This window comes from Oncorhynchus masou, chromosome 23 (assembly GCF_036934945.1).
Source record: "Oncorhynchus masou masou isolate Uvic2021 chromosome 23, UVic_Omas_1.1, whole genome shotgun sequence".
In the NCBI taxonomy this organism is placed as follows: Eukaryota; Metazoa; Chordata; class Actinopteri; order Salmoniformes; family Salmonidae; genus Oncorhynchus; species Oncorhynchus masou.
The window spans coordinates 15,391,948-15,410,413 of NC_088234.1; the positions used below are offsets into that span (position 1 = coordinate 15,391,948).

General features: G+C 39.4%; 1 protein-coding gene across 1 annotated transcript in view; it reads right to left on the reverse strand.

Annotated features, from left to right (window-relative positions):
* Positions 1 to 15,065, reverse strand: part of LOC135511256 (uncharacterized) — a 42,976-nt gene extending 27,911 nt beyond the window's left edge. Inside the window, exons 1-7 of the mRNA XM_064932878.1 lie at positions 14,966 to 15,065; positions 12,756 to 13,318; positions 8,034 to 8,129; positions 7,256 to 7,489; positions 6,974 to 7,121; positions 6,475 to 6,501; positions 5,861 to 6,396 (exon numbers count right to left, since the gene is read on the reverse strand). Coding sequence (XP_064788950.1) covers positions 5,861 to 6,396; positions 6,475 to 6,501; positions 6,974 to 7,121; positions 7,256 to 7,489; positions 8,034 to 8,129; positions 12,756 to 13,316 — 1,602 coding nt within the window. The 5' untranslated portion in view covers positions 13,317 to 13,318; positions 14,966 to 15,065. The remainder of the gene's footprint in view (positions 1 to 5,860; positions 6,397 to 6,474; positions 6,502 to 6,973; positions 7,122 to 7,255; positions 7,490 to 8,033; positions 8,130 to 12,755; positions 13,319 to 14,965) is intronic.
* Positions 15,066 to 18,466: the final 3,401 nt, after the last annotated feature.

The following is an 18,466-nucleotide window of genomic DNA, read 5'->3' on the forward strand; positions in this document are numbered from 1 at the left end:
AACAAAGCGCACTGCGACACACAGGGGGAAAAAACATTAAACAGCATCTTGTCAAGCTGCAGGGAAAGTTTTGACTACTTCCCGGAGTAGAACTGGAGACAAGACAACTGGATACGGGACCCCTTTCGAGTGGAGATGTGAAGCATCACGTTGCCAAGCAATGAAGCGGATCAGCTGGTCGAGCTGTCGTTTGATACTGGACTGAACATGCACTTCCTGGAAATGACACTGCCATAGTTCTGGTGCAGTGGGAGAGTATCCTGCTCTCGCATGTCATAAAATCAGAATCATGCTACCTTTCAGCATGACGGTGACTTCTCTGCTGTGGTCTTGCTGAAAGTAAAAGCAGAAACATACTGGAAAGCCAGCATGATCTCCGAGTTTCCCTGTCAACCATCACACCAGACTTCTGTCGTGATGTTGTATTAGTTAATGTGACGACTGTTGCTCATCGAATGATTTAAAGGTTTCTAATTGCGTGATTAAATTAATCACGCAATTAACTCATTAACCTGGGGCACCATGGGAAAATGTGTTTCTATTTTCCAAATGAACTCTCAGAATATCGATTTTACAACAGTCGCTGATTAATCAGTTTCCTCTACAATCTCATTCTGAACATCGCATAAATATAACGGCTGTTGGTGGAAGAAGACCAAAGCGCAGCGTGGTATGTGTTCATACTTTTATTTAGAACTGAACAACAAAGAGAATGAACGAAGCAGTTCTGTCTGGTGCAGACACAAAACATTAAACAACTACCCACAAAAACCCTGAGGGGAGAAGCTACCGAAGTATGGTTCTCAATCAGAGACAACACTAGACAGCTGTCCCTGATTGAGAACCATACCCGGCCAAAAACACAAATATAAAAACATAGAAAAAAGGACATAGAATGCCCACCCTAGTCACACTCTGGCCTAACCAAAATGGTGAATAAAAGCCTCTATGGCCAGGGCGTGACAATAATCAGGGAATCTGCACGGACCTGGGTCCCACCAATGAGTTCACACCAGTCTTAGTTGATTATTTATTAACTAGAAAGCTAAAATTGTTAAAATATACACATACACAAAAACACAGTCTAGGCTATTGATCAGAACTTAGTATAACGGGCCAACACACTATGGTGCGTGTCACCCAAAATGGGGATTTAAGAGAGAGAAAGAAAGTACATGAGATAAATATACATTTGGGTGCATTTGTCAGCTATGCTTATTTTAACCCTAGACTTGCCCCAAACTGCCGCTCTTATGGGTCAGAATATAATGATGTAATTATGTATTGGAGGTCTCAGATGTGAAGCTCCGCGTGGGTCGTTTAGGCTTCTCAATGACGCACTTCTCCTGCGCAGCTCTCTGGTTGTCCTCACGATGTCAGTGTCCTTTTGGTTTAGTGGTCTGATTCCTCGCCCTTGCTCTGATAGGGGTCTACTGAGGACAGACAGCTCTGTAGCTCAGAGCTCACAGCGTAGGAATGAAACCGTGTAGATACCACGATTCGATGGAGAGTGGAGGCTAGGTGGTCCGGCTTGAATTCAACCGCTTAGAAACAGCTACTCATCAGTAGCATGGGTAGAAAAAGATTTCTCTCTTCAACCTTGGGTTGAGTTTTGGGTTCGTTGACTTTTTTGACCTCGGCTGCAGCTCTGGTCACTTAGTCTGATCTGTTCATTCTTAACTCACAGGTCTTATACCCTCGGGTCAGAAGTGGGCGTCACCACCTTTAGGGCAAATCTCTGGGCGTACCAAGTTAAGAGGCAAGGTAGATAGTTGTCTAAAATTGGATTTGAGTACAAACTTCACATTTCATCTATACCAAAACATTCTCTTTGATTTGGATATTTTCCACACAACGTATATCCTAGGAAAACTCTTACAGTTACAATGTTTTCGTAATAACGTCATCTATTAACCTTTAATAACAAAACAAAAATGGCATACATTTCCATAGATGGAATATCGTCATGACCACCATTGTGGCTGACAGAAACCATTGTCCAAAGTCCCTTTATTGCATGTTTAATGTTCTGATGCTGATTCTCCATAGTGAGAGGACAAAGGAATGTTGTCTGTGGCCTAAGATTTACCAGGGGCGTGAGGGTTCATAAACCCCCCCACATCTTCAGACCCCTACGTCTCTCCTCCTCTGTTGGGGGTGAGAGATAATCTGTAGGGTTGTGGTCTCCTGTAACCTGACCTGATCAGGACAGTCATGACACTTCAATAAACTGATCAAACTGAAGAAACACCCCCAGCTTTCCCACTGTAGCCCCCCCCCACACACACACAATAAAATAAAAGGTTAATGAGTTACTGTTCACTATGTTCATTCTGACATTCATACATTTTATTGAACTGGTTAAATACTTACACCTTTAAAAAAAACTGTTTTCAAACTTCACATGGTAATTGTGGATTTAAGGATTCCTAATGATTGTTGTTTATTTCTACTTTAAACTAATATGTGTTACTGTTTAATAACATTATTGGACTGGTTTTGATGTCACGTTCTGAGTCTGACAATTTATTACATCCCACTCCTAATTAAATGGCGTATTCTCTTGAATTGCTAAATGTTTTCTCAGATAAAATGGCTGGGTAATGAATTTCCAATTTTTTTTATACCTCTTTCTCCCCAATTTTGTGATATCCAATTGGTAGTTTTGTCCCATCGCTGCGACTCCCATTCTGACTCGGGAGAGGCAAAGGTCAAGAGTCGTGCGTCCTCCGAAACACGACCCCGCCAAGCCGCACTGCTTCTTGACACAATGCTTGCTTAACCCGGAAGCCAGCAGCACCAATGTGTCGGAGGAAACACCGTACACCTGGCGACCGTGTCAGCGTGCATGTGCTCCTGTTGCTCGCCACAGGAGTCTCTAGAGCGCGATGGGACAAGGACATCCCGGCCGGCCGGCCAAACCCTCCCCTAACCCGGATGATGCTGGACCAATTTTGTGCCACCTCATGGGTCTCCGGGTCGCGGCTGGCAGCAACACAGCCCGGTATCGAACCAGGATCTGTAGTGATGCAGCTAGTGATGCAGTGCCGTAGACCGCTGCGCCACTTTGGGAGGCCTGGACTAAATTTGCTTAAGGTTACCAATGATCCGCCCCTTTTCCCCCACAATTTTCGCCTAAAATTACATACTCAAATCGAACTGCCAGTAGCTCTGGACCTAAAGCAAGGATATGCAAATTCTTGATATCATTTGAAAGGATACACTTTAAAGTTTTTGGAAATATGAAATGAATGTAGGAGAATAACGCATTAGATCTGGTAAAAGACTATAAAAGAAAAAAAAATGCTTTTTTTGTATCGACTTTGAAAAAAATAAAGGCCATAATGTATTATTCAAGCCCAGGCGCAACTTAGATTTGACACTAGATGGCAGTGTATGTGCAACGTTTTAGACTGATCCAATGAACCATTGCATTTCTGTTCAAAATGTTGTTTTAAGACTGCCCAAATGTGCCTAGTTGGCTTATTAATAACTAAGTTTATAACTGTGCACTCTCCTCAAACAATATTATGGTATTCTTTCACTGTAATAGGTACTGTTAATTGAACAGTGCAGTTATATTAACATTATTTATTGCGACACATTTGATGGTAATTGTGCTTTTCGAAATAAATTATGATGGCCAAATAATTAACGTCTGCGGGGCACGTAATTTATCGACTAGTAAAAAAAAATATTTGCAGGAAAATAATTGTCCTGACTTTCAAGAATTTCAGATCTACAGGAGTTCAAGTTTCACCAAAGCATGGATGTATAGATACGTTGGCACATGAGAATGATTAGAATAAGCCTATTGCAAATATTTGTAAATTCTTGAGTTCTATCCATGCTTGCATTTGCGGATTACCTAAGAAAATATTCAGACCCTTTGACTTTTTCCACATTTTGTTACATTAGACTTATTCTAAAATGGATTAAATAAAATACAAATCCTCAACCTACACAAAACACCGCATTATGACAATGTGATAACAGGTTTAGACATTGCAAATGTATTAAAAAAAATAACACATACAGTTGAAGTCGGAAGTTAACAAACACCACAGCCAAACACATTTAAACTAGTTTAAAGTTAACGCGTTTAAACTCATTTAACATTTTATACAATTCCTGACATTTAATCTGAGTAAACATTTCCTGTCTTATGTCAGTTAGGATCACCACTTAATTTTAATAATATGAAATGTCAGAATAGTAGTAGAAAATGATTTATTATAGCTTTTATTTCTTTCATCGCATTCCCAGTGGGTCAGAAGTTTACATACACTCAATTAGTATTTGGTAGCATTGCCTTTAAATTGTTTAACTTGGGGCAAACGTTTCGGGTAGCCTTCCACAAGCTTCCCACAATAAATTGGGTGAATTTTGTCCCATTCCTCCTAACAGAGCTGGTGTAACTGAGTCAGGTTTGTAGGCCTCCTTGCTCGCACACGCTTTTTCAGATCTGCCCACAAATTTTCATCATTGCCAAACAGTTCTATTTTTGTTTCATCAGACGAGAGGAAATGTATCCAAAAAATATGATCTTTGTCCCCATGTGCAGTTGCAAAACATAGTCTGGCTTTTTTGGAGCAGTTGCTTCTTCCTTGCTGACCGGCCTTTCAGGTTATGTTGATATAGAACTCGTTTTACTGTGGATATAGATATTTTCGTACCTGTTTCCTCCAGCATCTTCACAAGATCCTTTGCTGTTTTTCCGGGATTGATTTGCACTTTTCGCACCAAAGTACGTTCATCTCTAGGAGACAGAACGCGTCTCCTTCCTGAGCGGTATGACAGCTGCGTGGTCCCATGGTGTTTATACTTGCGTACTATTGTTTGTACAGATGAACGTGGTACCTTCAGGCATTTGGAAATTGCTCCCAAGGATGAACCAAACTTGTGGGGTTCTACAGTTTTTTGTTTTTCTCCCTGAGGTCTTGGCTGATTTCTTTTGATTTTCCCATGATGTCAAGTAAAGAGGCACTGAGTTTGAAGGTAGGCCTTGAAATACATCCACAGGTACACCTCCAATTGACTCAAATGATGTCAATTAGCCTATCAGAAGCTTCTAAAGCCATGACATAATTTTCTGGAATTTTCCAAGCTGTCAACTTAGTGTATGTAAACGTCTGACCCAAAGAATTGTGATACAGTGAAATAATCTGTCTGAAACAATTGATGGAAAAATTACTTGTCATACACAAAGTAGAAGTCCTAACTAACTTGCCAAAACTATAGTTTGTTAACAAGACATTTATGTGGAGTGGTTGAAAAATGAGTTTTAATGACTCCAACCTAAGTGTATGTAAACTTCCGATTTCAACAGCTGATACTATGCACACCGATACAAATAAAAATCGTTATTCTTTTTGTGTTACTTTTTATTTTAGCCTACTTGGTAAATATTTTGTTCTTCTTGAACTGTACTGTTGGTTAAGGGCTTGTAAGTCAGCATTTCATGGTAAAGTCTACATCTTTTGTATTCGGTGCATGTGGCAAATAAAGTTTGATTTGAAATACAGTATTTCCATTTGATAAACCGTACATTTCAAAAATGGATATTAGAATAATTAGGATTACATTTCATTTTGTCACAATAAGGAAGGTAAATATAATCAAGATATTTGGAAAATGTATTACAATAAATATAAAAGTTTCAGACCCCCAAAGTAAACTATAGTTGAAATGAGTCCACGTCCCATGTCCCCCATTGCGTAGATGCCTCTATTCCAAATGAGAGTGAAAGGAAAGATGGGAACATTTGACCGTGCCCATCTAATTTATCTACGGTTGAAGCATATACAGTACATTGTAGCTGGAGCTACACTATGCATGGAGTGTACTGTCACTAATTTACCTGCACCATAGTAATCATAAGAGGAAGGTCTTCATTTCTTTCTGCAGTAAGACAAGGATCAAATATGGGAAAGATTTTCTCTGAGAATTTGCACCCTGTGTAAGTGAATAGGTGAGACTTTGCATCAACATCAAAGAATGACACTTGGCCTTCCTTATAATCCAGGAAGACACCGACTTTCTGGGGTCGGGGAAAAGGTAAAATAAGGCGTGGAATTTTTGTGAACGCCAGATATTCCTTGCCATCCCTGTGACACAGAGTCCATAACCCTTTCTCAGGCTCAGGTGAAATTAATTCCTTCCTAGGCACTGTCTCGCAAGCTACTCCTATAACCCAGTTTGATTTCTCCTGTAACCCAACTTCCCAATAATGTTTCCCATAGTTGTACCCTTGTTTGGCCAGGATACAGACATCCTCAGTGAATCTCTCAGGATTATCTGGGACCTTCAATTTCCTTGGCGATTTTCTCACATGTTTTCCATCATTAGAGAGGATAAGCCATGGGCCTGCAGTGTTGGGGTCCATCGTCACGTCCACTACATTAATGTAGAAAAGTGAAACATCACATGCTATTCTCTGCACTGAAATTACATTTCTTAAATTATGTTCTGTACCTGCATATTTCTGCATCTCTTTCAGTTCTGTGGAAAAACAAGTCAAATTAGCGGTTAACTGTTACAATGAGAGGGACGTTTTAATGTCCTGACTGTCCTTATTTGTTGTTAAACCAAGAGAACATGTATATCACAGATTTATGACTGGCATGTTATTAACACTTACACTTGACTGCTGACATGAACCATTTTTTGGATTGTATTAACAGTGGACTAATGAACAAAATACAGAAAAAAAGTATTTTAAGCCAGGGGTGACAAACGCAATCCATGGACGGCCTAGTGTCTGACGGTTTTAGTTTTTTTCCCTTTCAATTAAGACCTAGAAACCAGATGAGGAGAGTTCCTTACTAAATCAGTGACCTTACTTCTATCAACTACAACGGAGGAGTGAACCCGCAGACACTCTGCCCTCTGTGTAATTAGTTTGACACCTGTGTTTAAGGCAAAACATTTAAAAACCCTGTAACATTTTAAATACCCTGTGATTCAAACGTACCAATAGCTGACAGCTTTCTTATTTGGTCTTCGGTGGAGTCTTTCACTTGAAGCACTGTATTTCGAACACAGCCCAAGAAGTTGACTTGATAAACAGCAACATTAGTCCAGCTTTTATATTCTGGAAGGGTAGTTTGCTTGTAAAAGCTCTGTTAAAAGGAAGGTAAAATATGTTACTGTCACCATATCTCACAGGCCTGAAATACATAGCTTTTTCTTTCAGGTTTCCAGCATAAGGAATGAACAATATGAGTTTACATTTTTTTAAAGTACTTCCACTGACCTGTAGAAGGTCGAGATGGTCCTCAGTGTGTGAGAGCTGCTCCAGCTCAGTACTTCTCCTCTGTAGCTCAGTGATTTCCTGCTCCAGGTCATTGATGAGCCCTTCTGCCTGCCTTTCTGCTGATTTCTGCTTCTCCTCAATCAACTCTATGAGTTCAGCCTGGCTTGACTCAATAGATTGCATCAATGCAGTGAAGACTTCAACACTGTCCGCTATTTCACTCTCTGCATTGTCCTGATAGGAATTGACATTGATTACATCATAGACATCGACAGTAGATTTAGACTAATACCCAATGTGTTTTAGTTATACATGTAGATAAATTGTCCAGCATAATACATCTTGAAAAATTACATTTATGATTGGAAACGCATCAGCGCTGCAACAACAAATAATGCTGAATACCTTGACATGCTGAATTCTTGAATCAGTCCCTCCTGGATTCTGCTATATGCATTTTGATAAAACTATCCCCGGCATATGTTAAGGCTATTTCCACAACAAACATTTTAAATCATCGCAATATTGTAGCATAAAACTGACCTATTACCACAGTACAAAAAGATGGCTCGCAATTTCAACCAATCACTGCACATGTACGACATATGGTTCAATCATGCCCCATGTCAACACACCTTTTCCTCATCAGTGCATTCTTGTCAAATTGGAAAACATTTTGGCATATTGTCATGCAAAATGTCAGAATAGCTGCAGCAAATTCAAGCATCACAAAAAATCCCTGCGGAATCCTGGGGGGACTGTTAATCTAAGGACTCACTCTACTTAACTTCACTGAAGCGTTGATCTCCTCCACCTTCAGCTGCCGGTCTTGGATCATCTGCTGCACATCCGCCTTTGACCTCCGAATAAGAGCCTGGGGACAACACGAGGCTACATCCTTCAAACTCAACGCTGGACCTCAAACCCAGTTCCACTGCATTTCTTTCCCATTGTTCCACTCTAATCAGGGACTGATTTAGAGCTGGGACACCAGGTGTATGCAATAATTATCAGGTAGAATAGAAAACCAGCAGGCTCTGGACCTCATAGGGTAAGAGTTGAGTACCCCTGGGCTACACTCTTTCATTTATTCCCAAAACGTAGCTGGTGTAGGGCAGTTTCTTGGGAAAAGATAACCTTATGTAAGGGATTATCAACAAGGGGCTATATGTTCCATGGAAAGTAATGAAATACATGGAAGGTGTGTTCCACGACATGCTAGCGGAGTGGAACTGACATTACACAAAGTTGCATTATTTTCTATATATCTCATAGATACCAAATTGAATATCACTTTTATACCATGGCTATAATTGAACATATTTGCCACTAGAAATGTGTTCAACATATGCTAAAGTAGTTACTAATGCTACTAGATAGCTACAACAGTCGCCGTGGTAACCAAACAACAGACAGACCTGCTGGATTAGTTGACCAAACCATAAGTGCTATGTAGCTTGTTTTGGGTCGCAGGTTTAGAAATGGCTGAAAAATGGCATTTGATGTAGAGCCAACTCTGCAAATAGCACTGCTGGGTGAATAGAAGGGTTCAGCACAATTGAAAATATATGCAAGTAAGAAGTTCTAATTGGATGGTTTTCAGAGATGGATGGGAGGGGTTGAAGGTAACTGAAAAAGATAACTATTGTAAAATGTACAGTGTATATATTACACTGAACAAAAATGCAATTGCAACATGAAACAATTTCAAACATTTTACTGACCGATGAAGTTGGAAGTTTACATACACACATGCCACCTCATGATGCCAGTCCTGACTATGCTTCCCATGTTTAAAATGTTGTGTGAAACATGCTAATATAGGTACCATGACTTGGGATTTGTGCCTTGTACCTTGTTCATAGACTGCTTACGGGGTAAGGAAACCAATACGTAACTTTGCAATTTGAGTGAACAATCAATTAAAGAATTTAAAAATTTAAACTTTTTCAAAATAATTTTAGTTTCTATGACTTCATATAAAGATATGTATACCTGTACCTCACAAATGTTTTGATAGAAATGTATATCTTAAACTGTTGCTTCTATTTCTTTCAGTACTCGATTACTAAATCCAACACTACTATGCACTCTGTTCAAATGGAAAGGTAGCATTTACAGTTGAAGTTGGAAGTTGACATACACCTTAGCCAAATACATTTAAACTCAGTTTTTCACAATTCCTGACATTTAATCCTAGTAAATATTCACTGTTTTAGGTATGTTAGGATCACCACTTTTTATTTTAAGAATGTGAAATGTCTTGCACACGCTTTTTCAGTTCTGCCCACAAATTGTCTATGTGATTGAGGTCAGGGTTTTGTGATGGCCACTCCGGCCACTCCAATACCTTCACTTTGTCCTTAAGAAATTTTGCAACAATTTTGGAAGTATGGAAGTCATTGTTCATTTGGAAGAAACATTTACAACCTAGCTTTAACTTCCTGAGTAATGTCTTGAAATGTTGCTTCAATATATCCATATAATCTTCCCACCTCATGATGCCATCTCTTTTGTGAAGTGCACCAGGCCGTCGTGCAGCAAAGCACCCCCACAACATGATGCTGCCACCCCTGTGCTTCATGGTTGGGATGGTGTTCTTTGGCTTGCAAACCTCCCCCTTTTTCCTCCAAATATATGGCCAAACAGTTCTATTATTGTTTCATCAGACCAGAGGACATTTCTCCAAAAAGTACGATCTTTGTCCCCATGTGAAGTTTCAAATCGTAATCTGTCTTTTTTGTAGCAGTTGTGGAGCAGTGGCATTTTCCTTGCTGACCGGCCTTTCAGGTTATGTTGATATAGGAATTGTTTTACTGTGGATAAAGATACTTTTGTAGCTGTTTCCTCCATCTTCACAAGGTCCTTTCTCTGTTGCTCTGTGATGGATTTGCACTTTTTGCACCAAAGTACATTCATCTCTAGGAGACAACACATTACCTTCCTGAGCAGTATGACGGCTTCGTGGTCCCATGGTGTTTATACTTGCATACTATTGTTTGTACAGATGAACGTGGTATTTTCAGGCATTTGGAAATTGCTCCCAATGATGAACTAGACTTGTGGAGGTCTACAATTCTTTTTCTGTGGTCTTGGCTGATTTATTTTGATTTTCCCATGACGTCAAGCAAAGATGTACTGAGTTTGAAGGTAGGCCTTGAAATACATCCACAAGTATACCTTCGATAGGCTAATTGACATCATTTGAGTCAATCAGAAGCTTCTAAAGTCATGACATCATCTTCTGGATTTTTCCAAGCTGTTTAAAGTTAGTTTGTAAACTTCTGACCCACTGGAATTGTGATACAGTGAAGTAATCTGTCTGTAAACAATTGTTGGAAAAAAATCCTTGTGTCATGCACAAAGTAGATGTCCTAACCGACTTGCCAAACCTATAGTTTGTTAAGGGCTAGGCCCCTTTTGTTCTCCATTTCTGCCTGAATGACGTGCCCAAAGTAAACTGCCTGTAGCTCAGGCCCTGAAGTCAGGGTATGCAAAAATTGGTACCATTGGAAAGAAAACACTTGTTAAAATAATGTAGGAGGATATAACACAATAGATATGGTAGGATAATATAATACAATAGATATGGTAAGAGAAAATCCAGAGAAAAACCAACTGTATATTTTCTTTTGGAGTGACCATCCTCTTAGAAATGCACGAGAAAGGTCATATTGTAAATTATCTCCCTGGATACAATTCCTATGGCTCCCATAGGGTGTCAGCAGTCTAAATTCAAGGTTTCGGGCTAGTAACATCAAAAACAAATAAGAAATAACCATTTTTTTAGTAGAAGGACACAGTCTTGGAAATCCGTGTTTGCGCACTCCATGAAGAAATTACACACATGCTAAAAACATGCTTCTTTCCAAAATAAATATTATAGTTTGATTACATTTTAGGGTATCTGAGGAGTAAATAGAATCATATTTTGACTTGTTGAAACAAAGTTTTTAAGGGTAGATTTTTGGAATCCTTTTTCTGCAAGTTGAACGAGTGGATTATTCTAATCGCTGTCGCCAACTAAAAGGACTTTTTGGGATATAAATAAGGATTTTATCTAACAAAACGTCACCACGTTATAGCTCGGTCCCGTTTGGATGACAAATTGAAGATTTTCAAAAAGTAAGTGGATATTTAATCTTTATATGTGAATTTATAAAACCTGTGCTGGTGTAAAAAAATATTTTGATGTGGGGTGCCGTCCTCAAACAATCGCATGGCATGTTTTCACTGTGATAGCTTCTGTAAATCGGAGAGAGAAGTTAGATTAACAAGAATTTAAGTTTTCAGCCGATATAAGACACTTATATGTACCTAAATGTTTAAAATCCATAATATTTTAATTGTCCCGCTAGCGGGACACTGATTCTAAAGAGGTTTAGCAAGAATTTGTAGAGTGGTTGAAAAGTTAGTTTTAATGACTCCAACCTAAATGTATGTAAACTTCCGACTTCAACTGTCGTTACAGTTCTTATATGGAAATCAGTCAATTTAAATGACTTCATTAGGCCCTAATCTATGGATTTCACGTGACTGAGCGGGGGAGCAGCAGGGCCTTGGAGGGCCCACCCACTTAGGAGCCAGGCCCAACCAATCATAATGAGTTTTTCCCCATAAAAATAGTTTTTATTTCAGACAGAAACACTCCTCAGTACCCGCCTCCAACCAGACAGTCCTGCAGGTGAAGAAGCTGGACATGTGGGTCCTTGGCTGGCGTGTTGCCAATTGAACGCTCCCTCAACTTGAGACATCTGTGGCATTGTGTTGTGTGACAAAACTGCACATTTTAAAGTGGCCTTTTGTCCCCAGCACAAGGTGCACCTGTGTAACAATCATGCTGTTTAATATTCTTGATATGGCAAACCTGTCACGTGGATGGATTATTTTGGCAATGGAGAAATGCTGTCTAACAGGGATGCAAACAAATTTGTGCACAAATCTTAAGAGAAATGAGCTTTTTGTGCGTATGGAACAATTCTGCGATTTTATTTATTTTTATTTCAGCTCATGATGCATGGGACCAACACTTTTGATGTTGCGTTCATATTTTTGTTCAGTGTAGCATTGTTGTCTGTTAGTTTACTCCAATTAGGGGAGGGGTGATTGGGTTATGGGAAGGTAAAATTATATTTAAAAAATGAGAACTATATGGGCGATTGGATATGATGCAGACATTAACATGGATAGAACCCACAATCTGCAATAGTAAAGCTGATCTACCCCCTAAGCTACCCTGCCGGGGCGGCAGGGTAGCCTAGTTGTTAGTTAGTGGTGGACTAGCAACCGGAAGGTTGCAAGTTCAAAACTCCCGAGCTGGCAAGTCTGTCGTTCTGCCCCTGAACAGGCAGTTAACCCACTGTTCCTAGGCCGTCATTGAAAATAAGAATTTGTTCTTAACTGACTTGCCTAGTAAAATAAAGGTTAAAAAAAGAAAAGAAAAAGAGGTTTGTATATTTAGTGTTAAAAGGAAAATGTTAACGTCGTTAGGAAGAGGTACCATCTTTAGTTGCGATTCTGTTTGTAGTGGCACAGTGTGGTGATGTTTGTGGTCTGTCTCAGCACAAAACTGACACACACATGTCTGGTCGCTCCTACAGAACAGCTCCAGCAGCCTATCATGCTTCTTGCACATCCTGTCCTCCAGGTTCTCCACAGGGTCAATCAGCTTGTGTCTCTTCAGATTCACCACTCTCTGATGAGGCTCCAGGTGAATCTCACAGTAAGAGGTCAGACACACCAGGCAGGACTTTAGGGCCTTGAGCTTCCTCCCAGAGCAGATGTCACAGGCCACTTCTCCAGTTGCAGCAATGCACCCTTCATTAACTCTTTTATTCCTAAAATGATCAACAACTTCTCTGAACGACGTGTTGATTTGAAGCTCAGGCCTTCTGTAAAATGTCTCCTTGCACAAAGGACACTGGCACAGGTCACTGATGTCCCAATACCCTCCGATACAATTCTTACAGAAGTTGTGGCCACATTGAGTGGAAACTGGGTCAGTGAACAACTCTAGACAGATGGAGCACTGGAATTGGCTTTCATTCAGGGAGGAAGCCATATCTGAAAATAGATACATTTGTTTGTCAGGCCATGTGAATCTTGACACAAACCCCAAATATCCCATCATTTACAAAATTATCAAAACGCTTGTGCTTGTGTTCACAAAAAAAAGTATCAGTTTGTCAATGAGTGAGATGAAAAATGTCTTTAAAGGGAAATTTCAACTTAACATTTGTGTCTGAGGCACTTCCAGGTCACAGATATGTTTCACACATAATTGGCCAACAGGACGCACCGAATGACCACCTCTGGTATATTGACTGCGTGGACAACATTTATAAGGTAAAAGCAGTCCTGTTCTGCAAGGCCTCTATTATACCGATCACACGATACGTTTGTGTGTATTTTAGATATGGTTGTCCGCGTTCGATAGGAACAATGGCTCTATCAGCTGATTCATCGCTAGATGTCGAAGGTGACCAGTGTGGTATCACCTGAAAAGCATCAGTCTGGTATACTTTTGCAAAAAATATATGCTTCACGAGATGTCTGCCTGGCTGTCCTGAGAGGGTATGTCAGGTTGAGTCTTTCAGTATTTTACCGATTGCAGCTTTATCAGACGTTTTGTCTTGAATGCAATGTTTGAGCTCAAGATATTTGACACATACAGTACACTACCGGTCAAAAACACCTACTCGTTCAAGGGCTTTTCTTTATTTTGACTATTTTCTACATTATAAAGTAACAGTGAAGCCATCAAAACTATGAAATAGCACATATGGAATCATGTAGTAACCAAAAAAGTGTTAAACAAATACATTTTAAATTTTGAGATTCTTCAAATAGCAACCCTTTGACCAACCTTTCGATGCCTTCACTAAAATTCTACAATCTAGAAAATAGTAAAAATAAAGAAAATCCCTTGAATGAGTAGGTGTTCTAAAACTTTTGACTGGTAGTGTATATGCAAAAGCTTTCCAGACGGATGCTTATCAATGATATAATTTTGTTCAACTCTTGGTGAGGACTTGCCGTTTGTGACAAAACAAACTGTTGTTATTAAAGTAATGAACATAGCTCTGCCATTCTACAGTATAAGGTGAAATGTCCCTTTAATGCCCTTGGTTTCTAAGACCATATCAGATGATCTCTAGAACAGGTTTAACAACATACTGTAAAAGTACAGGGTGACACATCAAGAATGGGAACAAACCAACATTAAGCAATAAGGTTCCTGAGAAATGACGCCATCTTTTATAAACATGAGGAAATATCATTCTTGGTAAATGCTTGTAAACATTTTTTATATAAATACATCTATACACTTAAGAACTGTTCAGCCCCAAACAAATTCACTTGAAAGCAATTATATTCATCCACATACAACAATAAGCGGTGCATTGCGACAATGATTTTAGCACTTTCAGACATTGTAGAAAACCCAAGCTGCATATTCCATGACAGGAAAACTACTACAAGATATAACACCGAACAAAAAACCATCTGACATTTATTATAATGGTTGGGATTAAGGCAACTTTCCCCCTAAGTACAGAGGAAGGCATTTTTTTATATATTTTTTTTTCGGAAATGTACTCATTTACTGCATAAGTATTAGAATACCATGATAAAGTTCAAAAAAAGTATGCTGTTTTAGTATTAATTTATGTTGATAATATGAAATTCCATTACAAGGAACGTTCCTACCTGTGAATGTGTTGTCTTTCCTATTTACTTTCACTTTACATCAGGGACAAAGCATTAAATACTCCTCCTTCAAAAGATCTGTCTGCCAAAAGTTTGACGCCCCCCCTCCATTTTAAAGTAGTCCATTTCTACTTCTGTGAATTTATTGGTACATGCCGCCACCTACTGTGCAGGATTGTGTATAGTTTAAACAGGTATAAAGCCAAGCAGCTAAACACTGCTGGAAAATTTGCTCAGAAATATAATCAAAGATGGTGGATAAATAAGATACTCAGTCTGTTTTCCATTGAAATAAATTGTCAAGGTTCCTGTCTGTAAGTTCATGGTTCCTCAATCTCTGGCATGCTAACAAGAGAGAGGGAACAGTAGACTCTAGGCTACTTAGTGTCACCAGAGTGGCCCCACCCAAATAGAAAACATTTGGGAGTAGAGTGTTTTGCTTTGCCTTCTGTCTCTGGTATAATGCATTGGCTGATCCCTCCTGCTGACCGAGAAGAAATTCTATGATTCCTCCTGGGGTAGCCTAGCGGTTAAGAGCGTGGGACCAGTAACCAAAAGGTTGTTGGTTAGAATCCCTGATATGACTAGGTGAAAAATCTGATATGCCTTTGAGCAACCCTAGTTGCTCTGGATGAGAGGGTCTGCTAAATGAATAAAGTGTAAAACTGTTACACCAACAGGAGGCTGGTGAGGGGAGGATGACTCATAAATGGCTGGAATGGAGTGAATTGACACATGGAAATAATGTGTCCGATACCATTCTGTTTCAGTTATTACGCTTCCTCCCCAAATAAGGCAGCCACCAGCTGCCTGTGTCTGAAGTAGACCCCTGTTGACTACTTTGAAATGGTGGAAGCCATAATTGGCACTGGCCATGATAAAACTGGCTTTGTGCTTTCAGAAGCATTCTAGACTGTGCTATCCAAAGATAAATAAATGCTACCTTTCCTGTTGAACAGAGTGCATAGTAGTGTTGGATTTAGTAATGGAGTACTGAGAGAAATAGAAGTCACAGTTTTAAATATTATTCATTTTTATCTAAACATTTGAGGTACAGGTGTACATTTCTTTATTTGGAGTCATAGAAACTACAATTCTCTAGCAAAAATATATATCATTTGAACATAAAAGGATAGTTCAATCAAATTGCAAAATCACATATTGGTTTCCTTACCCCGTAAGCAGTCTATGGACAAGGCACAAATCCCAAAATGTAAAACAACAGGGGAAGCATACTCGGGACTACACCTTTGCTGACATGTGAATTATTTAACCATGGCAAGCACTGAGGGATAAACAGAAGAGTTAAACTGATTAGAAAAACATACAACTGCTAAATGTTCTGGGCCTGTATTCATATGTTGTCAGTAGGTGTGCTGATTTACAGTAAATCCAGCAGTTCCCCTCTGAATGTATAATCTGACTCTGGCTTTTGGTCTGACTCTCACTATTTGGTATTTTGACCAATCAGATCAAATCTTTTTCAAATTACCAGTTAGTGAAAAACAATATCAGAATTGGTTTCCTTGTGTAAACACAGCCTAATTGGTCTTTTGACTATTCAGATCAGGGGCACATTCCTCCTCATACCTTACAATGCCTGGATAGGTATTTTAAGTATAAGCTAACAACATATTTGACCTGTTTCAAGAAGCTAGGCATATGCTGCACGTCACTTTCAGAGGAGAGCCATTACGGGTTACTTTGACAAATTGTTTATCGAAATATGTTTCGTACTGATGATTTATCTCTCCAGAGAACGCATTCCCACTGCCCCAGAATCCAATTGCGTCAAGCTATACACCACTCCAGCCGACATTTGGCATTGCACATGGTGCTCTTCTATGGAAAGTAATTTCATGAAGCTTCCAACAAACAGTTATTGTGCTACAGTTGCTTGCTGAGGCAGTTTGGAACTCCGTAGGGAGGGTTGCAACCGAGGAAAGACGGTCTTCTGTGAGCTTGTGTGGCCTACCACTCTGCGGCTGAGCCGTTGTTGTTCCTAGACTTTTCCACTTAACAATAACAGCACTTACAGTTGACCAGGGCAGCTCGAGCAGTGCAAAAATGGATGTCTTATTGGAAAGGTGGCATCCTACGACGGTGCCATTTTGAAAGTAACTGAGCTCTTCAGTAAGGCCATTTTACTGCTAATGTTTGTCTATCGGATATGGCATGGCTGTGTGTTCGATTGTATACCCCTGTCAGCAACAGGTGTGGCTGAAATAGCCAAATCGACTAATTTGAAGGGGTATCCACATACTTGTTTATTTATAGTGTACCTTAATATATGACCATTTTCAAGAAGCTAGGCAAATGTTGCATGTCACGACTTCACAGGTAAGGTATTTGAAGTTTATTTTTTTCATTTTTTGTAAAAATATTTTCATTGAACCAGACATTGTAGAGTCTTCCCCCGTCACCGTCAGCAAAAGAAACGGTGATCAACAGTGTTGTCACTGAAGTTGACAGTTTTGAAATCGGTGGAAGCAGAGAAATGATTTACAAGTGTTGAGATAGTTAAAAAGATAGTTGATAGTTGTAAAAAACACCTGTCTCTGTACTAATAGCTAGCTAACGTTAGCTGGCTGGCTCACTAGCTAATGTTACGTGCATAATCTGTGTAGTAATATTATTTGTATCTCAGAAAGCCATTTGCATTGCTAGATATAGCCTAATGTTAGCTAGGTAGCTACAGTAACATTGAACCTACTGTAGTTGGTTGGCTTTAGCTACCGGCAGATTCATGCATGGTGCATGCGTGGAATTATGAGATAGGATTATGGTTCATAGTTTAGCTAGCTAAATATCTTAACAAAAGACTCCACTATTTAAGTAATCATTTCACCGTATCGCTTACACGTTCTGTATGCTGTGCAGGTGACAAATAAACGTTTAATTTATTGTGATATAGTGTGTGATTACCAGAGATTGTAATGTGAAGAACAACACGACCGGCACCAAAATCAGATTAGAATAAAGGCAAAGGACTAGATGAAGTGTATTTTTACCTAGAGTTTTTCCTTATTGTAGGCTATTCCTTTCACCACTTTTAGTCTTGAAATCTTTGGGTGTTTACTACATTACCATAATCACTCTGTTTAGTACATGGACTCCATGTCACTCCTTGAAGACATGGGTGGGGCTAACATGGTGACCACACTGCTCGCGTTGCAAAATAAATGCACACATACATGTTAATTTTAGGAATAAGGCCTGTTTTTATTTTGAAGCCAGATATAATGTCAAGATGCTTTGCATAGTGGAGATCAAGTTTATCAGCCCAACCAGGCAATGTATAAGACTAGATTGCGCAGTGAGATGGAACAGAGTAAATATGCATTTCAACGTCATAGCTTAAGCTTCAGTGGTAACTTGTTGAATAGACATCACCTGGAATGAGGTTTAAACCAATCAGTGCCCATGATTAGATCCTCCCGATTAGGACACATAAGGTAGACTTGGGTTTAAAACTCCTTAACTATGTTTATTTTTAGACCA